Raw genomic sequence first — 12,937 nt, 5'->3', positions numbered from 1 at the left:
CCTGAGACTGGTTTGATGCAGCTCTCCATGCTACTCTATCCTGTGCAAGCTGCTTCATCTCCCAGTACCTACTGCAACCTACATCCTTCTGAATCTGCTTAGTGTACTCATCTCTCGGTCTCCCTCTACGATTTTTACCCTCCACGCTGCCCTCCAATGCTAAATTTGTGATCCCTTGATGCCTCAAAACATGTCCTACCAACCGATCCCTTCTTCTAGTCAAGTTGTGCCACAAACTTCTCTTCTCCCCAATCCTATTCAATACCTCCTCATTAGTTACGTGATCTATCCACCTTATCTTCAGTATTCTTCTGTAGCACCACATTTCGAAAGCTTCTATTCTCTTCTTGTCCAAACTAGTTATCGTCCATGTTTCACTTCCATACATGGCTACACTCCAAACAAATACTTTCAGAAACGACTTCCTGATGCATAAATCTATATTCGATGTTAACAAATTTCTCTTCTTCAGAAACGCTTTCCTGGCCATTGCCAGTCTACATTTTATATCCTCTCTACTTCGACCATCATCAGTTATTTTACTTCCTAAATAGCAAAACTCCTTTACTACTTTAAGTGTCTCATTTCCTAATCTAATTCCCTCAGCATCACCTGATTTAATTTGACTACATTCCATTATCCTCGTTTTACTTTTGTTAATGTTCATCTTATATCCTCCTTTCAAGACACTGTCCATTCCGTTCAACTGCTCTTCCAAGTCCTTTGCCGTCTCTGACAGAATTACAATGTCATCGGCGAACCTCAAAGTTTTTACTTCGTCTCCATGAATTTTAATACCTACTCCAAATTTTTCATTTGTTTCCTTTACTGCTTGCTCAATATACAGATTGAATAACATCGGGGAGAGGCTACAACCCTGTCTCACTCCTTTCCCAACCACTGCTTCCCTTTCATGCCCCTCGACTCTTATGACTGCCATCTGGTTTCTGTACAGATTATAAATAGCCTTTCGCTCCCTGTATTTTACCCCTGCCACCTTTAGAATTTGAAAAAGAGTATTCCAGTCAACATTGTCAAAAGCTTTCTCTAAGTCTACAAATGCTAGAAACGTAGGTTTGCCTTTTCTTAATCTTTCTTCTAAGATAAGTCGTAAGGTCAGTATTGCCTCACGTGTTCCAACATTTCTACGGAATCCAAACTGATCCTCCCCGAGGTCTGCATCTACCAGTTTTTCCATTCGTCTGTAAAGAATTCGCGTTAGTATTTTGCAGCCGTGGCTTATTAAACTGATAGTTCGGTAATTTTCACATCTGTCAGCACCTGCTTTCTTTGGGATTGGAATTATTATATTCTTCTTGAAGTCTGAGGGTATTTCGCCTGTCTCATACATCTTGCTCACCAGCTGGTAGAGTTTTGTCAGGACTGGTTGTCCCAAGGCCGTCAGTAGTTCTAATGGAATGTTGTCTACTCCGGGGGCCTTGTTTTGACTCAGGTCTTTCAGTGCTCTGTCAAACTCTTCACGCAGTATCGTATCTCCCATTTCGTCTTCATCTACATCCTCTTCCATTTCCATAATATTGTCCTCAAGTACATCGCCCTTGTATAAACCTTCTATATACTCCTTCCACCTTTCTGCCTTCCCTTCTTTGCTTAGAACTGGGCTGCCATCTGAGCTCTTGATATTCATACACGTGGTTCTCTTCTCTCCAAAGGTCTCTTTAATTTTCCTGTAGGCAGTATCTATCTTTCCCCTAGTGAGATAAGCTTCTACATCCTTACATTTGTCCTCTAGCCATCCCTGTTTAGCCATTTTGCACTTCCTGTCGATCTCATTTTTGAGACGTTTGTATTCCTTTTTGCCTGCTTCATTTACTGCATTTTTATACTTTCTCCTTTCATCAATTAAATTCAATATTTCTTCTGTTACCCAAGGATTTCTAGCAGCCCTCTTCTTTGTACCTACTTTATCCTCTGCTGCCTTCACTACTACATCCCTCAGAGCTACCCATTCTTCTTCTACTGTATTTCTTTCCCCTATTCCTGTCAATTGTTCCCTTATGCTCTCCCTGAAACTCTGTACAACCTCTGGTTCTTTCAGTTTACCCAGGTCCCATCTCCTTAATTTCCCACATTTTTGCAGTTTCTTCAGTTTTAATCTACAGGTCATAACCAATAGATTGTGGTCAGAGTCCACATCTGCCCCTGGAAATGTCTTACAACTTAAAACCTGGTTCCTAAATCTCTGTCTTACCATTATATAATCTATCTGATACCTTTTAGTATCTCCAGGGTTCTTCCACGTATACAACCTTCTTTCATGATTCTTAAACCAAGTGTTAGCTATGATTAAGTTGTGCTCTGTGCAAAATTCTACTAGGCGGCTTCCTCTTTCCTTTCTTAGCCCCAATCCATATTCACCTACTATGTTTCCTTCTCTCCCTTTTCCTACACTCGAATTCCAGTCACCCATTACTATTAAATTTTCGTCTCCCTTCACTATCTGAATAATTTCTTTTATTTCATCGTACATTTCTTCAATTTGTTCATCATCTGCAGAGCTAGTTGGCATATAAACTTGTACTACTGTAGTAGGTGTGGGCTTCGTATCTATCTTGGCCACAATAATGCGTTCACTATGCTGTTTGTAGTAGCTTACCCGCATTCCTATTTTCCTATTCATTATTAAACCTACTCCTGCATTACCCCTATTTGATTTTGTGTTTATAACCCTGTAGCCACCTGACCAGAAGTCTTGTTCCTCCTGCCACCGAACTTCACTAATTCCCACTATATCTAACTTTAACCTATCCATTTCCCTTTTTAAATTTTCTAACCTACCTGCCCGATTAAGGGATCTGACATTCCACGCTCCGATCCGTAGAACGCCAGTTTTCTTTCTCCTGATAACGACATCCTCCTGAGTAGTCCCCGCCCGGAGATCCGAATGGGGGACTATTTTACCTCCGGAATATTTTACCCAAGAGGATGCCATCATCATTTAATCATACAGTAAAGCTGCATGTCCTCGGGAAAAATTACGGCTGTAGTTTCCCCTTGCTTTCAGCCGTTCGCAGTACCAGCACAGCAAGGCCGTTTTGGTTAATGTTGCAAGGCCAAATCAGTCAATCATCCAGACTGTTGCCCCTGCAACTACTGAAAAGGCTGCTGCCCCTCTTCAGGAACCACACGTTTGTCTGGCCTCTCAACAGATACCCCTCCGTTGTGGTTGCACCTACGGTACGGCCATCTGTATCGCTGAGGCACGCAAGCCTCCCCACCAACGGCAAGGTCCATGGTTCGTGGGGGGGAATTCGATTATATAAACTACATTTTAGAGCTAAAGGAACGGTCATTCTCACGTCGGCTGAGAGGTACTGCGGCAGCACGGTCGCTGACTTCCGTGCAGAAAAGGCAAAAATATCGAAGTCAGTTATTCTCTAGGGATGGCTCTGGCTACACGGCACCCCTTCCCCGTGGCTAAGCTAGGGCAGTAGCTCTGCCCACAATAACATGAAGCAGGCAGCTGCCTCACTTCCTGGAAAACTACCTGTCTGTCTAGGGACGCGCCTCTCCTAATGAGATTCTCTGACTGCTGTCTGATGATAGCGGAATCCTGAGACCACACTAGTATTAAAAGTGCATGAGTGATGAATGCAGTACTTCACCATCTGGGTAGAAAAACACTATCAACTGACAGTCAGATAACTGTGTCACCAGGTAAATCTCCAGTATTTCGAGTAATTATTCTGTCAACTACGAATTTTATGGTACAAAAAGAGTTCAATAGTGCCGTGAAAACTACTGAAAATATTTTGCACCACAGTCAGAACTTGAATAGTTTTGTTTTTTTTCTGAATTCTCTTCCTAAATACTCTTTACACCATAGGGAATTACTTGCACAGCCACCCGTTTGATGGAGGTCAAGCCGGCCGGAGTGGCCGTGCGGTTCTAGGCGCTACAGTCTGGAACCGAGCGACCGCTACGGTCGCAGGTTGGAATCCTGCCTCGGGCATGGATGTTTGTGATGTCCTTAGGTTAGTTAGGTTTAATTAGTTCTAAGTTCTAGGCGACTGATGACCTCAGAAGTTAAGTCGCATAGCGCTCAGAATCATTTTGATGGAGGTCAAAGCAAACACCATTGTCAGTGCGCTTCTGTACTGCACGCTATGTCTCCAGGAATGGACAATGTGTACACAGCTCACTGCATCAGCATGCCCTGAGAAGTTGTTACTAGCTTAACCGTAGGTGCCGTGGGACTTTACAGCAAGAACGATTGAAAGGCATGGGATGTTTACTGTCGGTTCGATGCACTTCATAGTGCCATCATTCAAACATACAACAAGCGTGGTGAGGAACAAAACAATGAAGATCTGTTATTTTCAAATTATGTACGGTAGGAACACCAATTATTGTACCTGTGGTCGAGAGGTACCGTTCTTGACTAGTAGTCAAAACCCCCTTGTTTCCCAGTTCTAACCTTGTCACTGATTAAACTTTGACTGAAAGTCATCTGCAATGACGACCAAAGACTTCGAACGTAAGAAGTGACTATTATTCCGCCAAAAGCCTTGTCAAAGATTGTGGAGGAGCACAGAGACGTTTAAGGCACTCTTTTGCTCTAGGGGTGGGAAACTGCCTGTAAAAGGAGGAAGAATCAACAATGACCAACGGCATGAGGATGCAGAAGACCATAGAAACCTTGCATTAAAGACATATAATATGTAACCACAGGTCATGTGACCGTAAATTAAAAAAATGTCTTGATGATCTCACCGATGACATTGTAATTCTGTCAGAGACAGCAAAGGACTTGGAAGAGCAGTTAAACGGAATGGACAGTGTCTTGAAAGGAGGGTATAAGATGAACACCAACAAAAGCAAAACGAGGATATTGGAATGTAGTCGAATTAAGTCGGGTGATGCTGAGGGAATTAGATTAGGAAATGACACACTTAAAGTAGTAAAGGAGTTTTGTTATTTAGGGAGCAAAATAACTGATTATGGTCGAAGTAGAGAATATATGCAATGTAGACTGGCAATGGCAAGGAAAGAAGAGAAATTGTTAACATCGAGTATAGATTTAAGTGTCAGGAAGTCGTTACTGAAAGTATTTGTTTGGAGTGTAGCCATGTATGGAAGTGAAACATGGGCGATAAATAGCTTGGACAAGAAAAGAATAGAAGCTTTCGAAATGTGGTGCTACAGAAGAATGATGAAAATTAGATGAGTAGATCACACAACTAATGAGGAGGTATTGAATAGAATTGGGGGGGAGTTTGTAGCACAACTTGACAAGAAGAAGGGACCGGTTGGTAGGACATGTTCTGATGCATCGGGTGACCACAAATTTAGCATTGGAGGGCAGCGTGGAGGGTAATAATCGTAGAGGGAGATCAAGAGATGAATACACTAAGCATATTCAGAAGGATGTAGGTTGCAGTAAGTACTGGGAGATGAAGAAGCTTGCACAGGATAGAGTAACATGTAGAGCTGCATCAAACCAGTCTCAGGACAGAAGACCACAACAACAACAACATACTCACGCCACTTCGCACAACGGATTCGTAGCTCCTACGAGTTCATGCAAACAGATTTGCTGTGGAACTCCTCCATTTTTATGGGTTGAATACTTTCAGAAACTTGCTTACTGGCAGAACAGGGTATAACGTTATTAATGAGGCACATCAGCAGAATCGGAAGTGGCATGTAACGCTCCTCAAGATGTATGTCCGAACCAGTAATGTCCCCAGTGTACGGCGCTAACATAACAGGCAGCCTTTTTACATGTGTGACCCAGTTTCCAGGTGGCACAGTCGTATACAGGGTGGTCAAGTCACTAGAAATGAAATTAGAGGTAACAAACAGAAAGGCTGATAGACGGTGAAAACTTGACGCGCATAGTGGCACCTGGCCGTCAATGTACATAAATGTAATTACAAATTTTAAACCGAATGGCAGTCAAAATGGCAACAGTAGCCACATATTTGGCATAAGGATATAGAATTCCTGTGTAACACTCACTTGCAGTCACGTAACTGATAGACCAGACGATCCCGATCTCACAATTCTCTAACTAAATATTTAGAACCAATATCTAAAAAGTCTCAACGATAATTCTGTTATCAGTCACAAAGCTCGCATGTTTAGCAGTCCGTACTACAATTACCAAGATAATTTTAGCCGTCTTTCCCGTTACGTTAATATCGTAAAATTTCTGTGCTTTTGAAATGAATATTACTTGCTACATTATCATTGTGTAATATTCTGTTGTGTAACGTTTTTCCAAATCCGTCATTGTAAGTTGCCAATGAATGTTGGTGTACTTTATTCCACTGATGAGAGAAAAAAGATAAGGACCAGACAAGTGATGGGGTTTATCAGTAAGCTTTTAGCGCCTTGTGAGCATTTAGCGCCTCATGACACACTAGGTTCGTGTTCGAAGAAATGTCTTCCATGCAAGTGAAGTAATGAAACATTTTTTCTCATTTGTCAGGAAGTGAGCATTAAGCGGAGGCGTTGCAAACTACCGCTCTTCTCACAAATACGTTAACTAAAATAGTTTATTGTAACTGAAAAATTAAAACAGACTATGTTAGTAAAATTCTACTTACCATTAGGTTTGTAACTAGTCTCACCTTACGATTCTCGTCTCCAGAACATATATATATAGTCAAAAAGCTTATCAGAAAATCTTGAACTATAAGATATCATTCATATCGACCCATTCAGCTGAAGGACAGTCGTTATCTCCAAAGTGGCGCTATTTATTCGTTCATTAACCAAGATTATGAAAGTTCAGAGGTAAAGGTATACATCGCCTCCATCCTCCCATCACAAGCTAGTGAAGGTAAATATGGCATAGTGCTTCAGATATTCTTTGCTTAGTCCCAGTTAGATGTAATGGGAATTTGTGAACTGCGGTGACGGGAAGAACAGGACTTCTGGTCGGGTCAGTAGAAGATTATCAGCACAACGTCAAACAGCAGTATTGCAGGAGAGGGCCTAATAATAAATAAGGAAATAGTGGTGCAGGTCAGCTAATATGATCAGCATACCGAACGCATTATCGTCGCCAAGATAAACACACAGCCAACATCCAACGAAAAAGAAAAGCGGCTGGTAAAATTTTGCTCAGAGCATAATTTAATCATCGCCAACACTGTTTAAGGATCGTGAAAGGAGGTTGTGTACGTAAAAGATACATGGCGACACAGGAAGGTTTCAGATTGAATATATAATGATAGGACGGAGATTTCAAAACCAAATTTTAAATTGTGAGACACTTCCAGAGGCAGGTGTGTAGTCTTGCCACAACTGATTTGCTATAAACTTCAGATGAAAACTGAAGAAATTGCAAAAGTGTAGGAAATTAACGAGATCAGGCCTGGACAAATTAAAGTAACCAGAGGAATCTGAGATTTTCGGAAGTAGCATTGGGCATTAAATGATTAAACCATGGAAAAGGATTACAATAGAAGACGATTTGGTATCCTTAAGAGATTGGATAAGCAAGGCGGATAAGAATCACACTGGTAAAAAGACAACGCCCAGTGAAAATCTCTTGATAATGCGGAAGATACCGAATTTAGCTGACGAAGCGAGAAAATCAAGCATTCAGAAGTATATAGTAGCCTAAAAAGCAAAACTAACAGAAAGTTTAATGTGGCTAAGCGGGAATGGCTACAGAACAGATGCAAAGCTGTAGAAGGATGCATAAGTAAAGGAAAGATAGACACCGCATATAGGAATTTGAGAGAACTCTTTTGAGAAAAAAGAAACAGCTAAATGAATGTCAAAAGCTCAGACGACAAGCCAGTACTAAGTAAAGAAGAGAAAACTGAAAGGTAGAAGATTTTTACCGAGAGTCTATGAAAGGGAACCAGACTTAAGGACAATATCATAGAGAGGGGAGAGGAAGTAGATGAAGATGAGATGACGATATGATACAATACTGTAAGAGTAATTTGAGATTACCCCGAAATCGTGTGATGTTAATCACTCAAATGTGTTATCTAGATAAATGTGTTCCCGAAATTTCATTACTCTAATTATTGTTTGGTGTTGCGACTTTTCTTCCGTCACTGTACATTATGATCTGTGTATTAATTCTGAATTGTGGTGAATAAACAGAGTATAACTTAATCACTGCAGATATTTATTACGTAAGGGCTTTGTAACCTTCGTATTTATGTTTGATATAGTATAATGTTCTAGTTTTATTCACTTATTCTTTCTTATCGACTGTTACTGGCAATTAATAGCAGGTCAAATAATACACTACTGGCGATTAAAATTGCTACACCAAGAAGAAATACAGATGATAAACGGGTATTCATTGGACAAATATATTGTACTAGAACTGACATGTGATTTCATTTTCACGCAACTTGGGTACATAGATCCTGAGAAATCAGAACCCAGAACAGCCACCTCTAGTCGTAGTAAAGGCCTTGATACGCCTGGGTATTGAGTGAAACAGCTCTTTGATAGCGTGTACAGGTACAGCTGTCCATGCAGCTGCGTGTACAGGTACAGCTGCCCATGCAGCTTCAACACGATACCACAGTTCATCACCATTGAACAGACGTTTTCAGCTGGTGAGAGATGTGGAGAATGTGCTGTCCAGGGCAGCAGTCGAACATTTTCTGTATCCAGAAAGGCCCGTACAGGACCTGCAACATGCTGTGGTGCATTATCCTGCTGAAATGTAGGGTTTCGCAGGGATCGAATGAAGGGTAGAGCCACGGGTCGTAACCCATCTGAAATGTAACGTCCACAATTCAAAATGCCGTCAGTGCGTACAAGAGGTGACCGAGACGTGTAACCAATGGCACCCCATAATATCACCCCGGGTGATACGCCAGTATGGCGATGACGAATACAAGCTTCCAATGTGCTTTCACCCTGATGTCGCCAAACACGGATGCGACCATCATTATGCTGTAAACACAACCTGGATTCATCCGAAAAAATGACGTTTTGCCATTCGTGCACCCAGGTTCGTCGTTGAGTGCACCATCGCAGGCGCTCCTGTCTGTGATGCAGCTTCATGCTCTTCGAGTTGATAGTCCATGCTGCTGCAAACGTCGTTGAACTGTTCGTGCAGATGGTCATTGTTTTGCTAACGTCCCCATCTGTTGACTCAGGGATCGAGACATGGCTGCACGATCCGTTACAGCCATGCGGATAAGATGCCTGTCATCTCGACTGCTAGTGATACGAGGTCGTTGGAATCTAGCACGGCGTTCCGTATTACCCTTCTGAAACCTCCGATTCCATATTCTGCTAACATTCATTGGATCTCGACCAACGCGAGCAGTAATGTCGCGATACGATAAACCGCAATCGTGATAGGCTACAATCCGACCTTTATCAAAGTCGGAAATGTGATGGTACGCATTTCTCCTCCTTACACGAGGCATCATAACAACGTTTCACCAGGCAACGCCGGTCAACTGCTGTTTGTGTACGAGAAATCGGTTGGAAACTTTCCTCATGTCAGCACGTTGTAGGTGTCGCCACCGGCGCCAACCTTGAGTGAATACTCTGAAAAGCTAATCATTCGCATATCACAGCATCTTCATCCAGTCGGTTAAATTTCGCGTCTGTAGCACGTCATCTTCGTGGTGTAGCAATTTTAATGGCCAGTAGTGTATACGGTTGTAGAAAGAATAAGGGAAGTATATCACCAATTACCAACAGTGGGGTATAGAGAAGCAATTTTAGAGATGCCTGTGTTCGTAGTACTACAGTATGAGCTATGGTCCCTTTAACAATGGAAAAAGTAGTGCTAGAATGACTCAATTAATATCTGAATACAGAGAGAATCAAACTGCAAAATGAAGTTGCACATCCATGCCAGGAATTTCGTTGTGAATCGCTTTTGTGATGCCTTCTGGCATATCATGATTTATGGGGTGCTGGAAGATTACCGAACAAGTGAAATTTGTTTTGCATCCTAAAAGTCAGTGTTCTTATCTTAGAACCCTCTACACCTACATCCATAACCTGAATTCCTGGATTCATCACTTGAAGTTACTTCTAGACACTTTGTAAGTACAGGGTTACGTAAGTAAAGTTCCAGTTTCGAAACATAGTAGAAAGAGAAGCACAGCTAAGAATGACGTCTAATTTGAACAGCATGTTATTGACGCATGTGGAAAAATCATGGAAAAAAAACAAAAAAAATCCAACAGATGGCGCTATATGTGTCAGAATATGCACACCAGGCAGCCCTCGGCTGTTCATCAGTTTGCGTCTGAGACACCCTACGTGCCTGTCTCCGTGAATGATCGCGCTTTGCTGGTAAAGGTCTTTCACAGGATGATGATTCTGCGACAGTAGTTCTGTAGAAGTTCCGCCCACTCAAGTGTATGAAAAAAAAGGCATTGGTCCTATGTCTGCTAAGGGACCGTAGAAAATGATTACAAAATTCGAAAAGACAGATTCTCTTGCAGTGCAATGTGGCAGAGGGAGGAAAGCAGTTGCGCCGACGTCTGTCGAAGACCTGACCGCAGCACTGCAGAAGGAGTCGAGAGGTGGTGTCTAAACACGCACTGCATGGGGAATTGCCCGTGTGTTGTACATGGCTGCGAGCACGGTGCATAAAATTATATGAAACATCTTGCGTTGCTATCCATACAAAATCACCAATGTTCAGGAGTTGCTTCCTGTTGACCTGCCAGCAATAGAAACGTTCGTTCTGGAATTGCTTGCTTCCATGAAAGTGGACATCGAATAGCCATGGAACATTCTGTGAACAGACGAATCCATTTGTTTCTCCGCGGTCAGGTCGATACAAAGAATTTCAACGGAAAATCTGCAACCACATCAGGCGCTACTGCTTCATTCTTCAAAGATGACTGTGTGGTGTGGGTTGATGGCATCCTTTATCGTATGGCCGTATTTTCTCGAGGACATTTATCCTGCGGGCTTTGTTACGTGTACCGTCACTGGTAAACGCTATGGGAATATTTTGCGCACCAATGTCATTCCAATTCTTCTTCAACGTGGATGCATCGGTGGGATCATTTTTATGCAAGATGGCGTTCCTCCGTACATTCCACAGTGGTGAAGTGGCTGCTGCAGAGGCATTTCGGACGTTCTAAAATTATCAGTTGTCATTTCCCCACAGCCTGGCCATCCAGATCTGTCTGTGGAGTCATCTGAAAGATGGATGTGTTCAGTGCTGCAGCAACGAACATAGCTGAAATGAAAACACGCGTTGCGCAACGCATTCTGGACGTGTCGCCCGAGACACTACAATCTCTTGTGGAACATGTTGTTCTCGACTTCAGCTTGTGGCAGAAAACGGCATACGGCTTATTAAACATGTCTTACGCCAGTCGACATAAAAGTTTTCTGGGAATGGCGCGCGTCATATTGTATAAAACTACTGCTCGAGAAAACCAACGTTTCGGACACAGTTGCAGCGGCCTTTCTTCTGGGTCTTCTGGTGCGTCCTATATATTATATTTTGTTATTACTGTTCACTGCGCATGCCATCATCCTGGTTTTCTTCCAGCAGTAGTTTTATACAATATGACGCGGAACCATACCTAGGAAATTTTTATGTCGACCGACTCTGGCCGCCAGTCGGAGTGGCCGAGCGGTTCTAGGCGCTACAGTCTGGAAACACACGACCGCTACGGTCGCAGTTTCGAATTCTGCCTCGGGCATGGATGTGTGTGATGTCCTTAGGTCAGTTAGGTTTAAGTAGTTCTAAGTTCTAGGGGACTGATGACCTCAGAAGTTAAGTCCCATAGTGCTGAGAGCCATTTAAACCATTTCACTCTGGCCGCGGAAGCCTTCGCAATAATGTCTTGTGCCAGGCTCACGACAATTATGATCAGTTGTCATTTTCGCTTTTAGGCTGCCCAGTACAATTAAATCCCATGGCACATTGCTTTGTATGCGATTTTTGACCTCAGGATAGAAAAAACCGGTTTTTCCCATCCGATGTGGTACGATGGGCTTACCCAACTAAAACAGTGCCACAACTACTAATTACCGAACTGGCGCAGCAGTCATGCACATTGAATAGTATGGATAGCGTAATGCGTGACTCGAACCATAGCTGCCGTATTGAGATTCATGTCATTTGTAGGAGACCCCATATACGTTAAGGCCCTTACTGAACCATCTATTATTTTTTTCCTCCAAGACGTTTTCTCCTGCGTCAATAAAATTCTCTTAAAATTTGACGTCACTGAGTGGTGGTTCTTTTCCTACAGCGTTTTGAAACTGGAATTTTAATTAGTGATACCCTGTACGTTTTCGCGCCATATTTTGTATCTGTATTCAGTTGTCTGCCAGTTCAGTTTTTTCATCATCTTTGTGACACTGTCTCAAGCGTCACACAAACATATGACCATTCGAGCTGCCTTTTTTTTTTGAACATCTTCTGTTCTAATTGGTATGGGTCCTACACATTTTAGCAATATTCTACGACGGGTCGCATGAATGTTTTTCATGTAGTCTCCTTAGTTGATTACACTTCCAAAGTATTCCACCAATGAACCACAGACTGCCCACTGCTTTACGTACGGCAGAGACTATGAGATGATTGTATTTCATACCCACACAAATTGTTACACATCGTTATTTGTACAAATTGACCGATTCCATTAATATTATAGTGATAGGTTACATCGTTTCTTATTTTATGAAGTGCATAATTTTACGTTTCTGAACGTTTAAGGCAAGTTGCAATCTTTGAACTATTTTGAAATATTATCAAGTCTGCCTGAATATTAATGTATTTCCTTACAGACACTACTTCACTGTTGATAACTGCATCATCTCCAAAAATCTGAGGCTACTATTAATTTTGTATGCAATCTCATTAGTATGCGGTGTGAAAAGCAAACGTCCTGACCCTTGGGTACACCGGAAGTTATTTCTACATCTCCTGATGACTCTACAGCCTAGACAACTTGTTGCATCCTCCCCACTAAAAAATCCTCAATCGAATCAC

General features: G+C 42.2%; 1 protein-coding gene across 1 annotated transcript in view; it reads right to left on the bottom strand.

Annotated features, from left to right (window-relative positions):
- LOC126267022 (putative serine protease K12H4.7) overlaps positions 1-6,598 on the bottom strand; it is a 78,883-nt gene extending 72,285 nt beyond the window's left edge. Inside the window, exon 1 of the mRNA XM_049971795.1 lies at positions 6,573-6,598. Within this exon, the coding sequence (XP_049827752.1) occupies positions 6,573-6,575 (3 nt within the window). The 5' untranslated portion in view covers positions 6,576-6,598. The remainder of the gene's footprint in view (positions 1-6,572) is intronic.
- Positions 6,599-12,937: the final 6,339 nt, after the last annotated feature.

Source organism: Schistocerca gregaria, chromosome 4 (genome assembly GCF_023897955.1).
Source record: "Schistocerca gregaria isolate iqSchGreg1 chromosome 4, iqSchGreg1.2, whole genome shotgun sequence".
Taxonomy (NCBI): Eukaryota; Metazoa; Arthropoda; class Insecta; order Orthoptera; family Acrididae; genus Schistocerca; species Schistocerca gregaria.
Note: the sequence above shows the minus strand (reverse complement) of the source record. Positions and strands in the feature narration are given on the sequence as shown.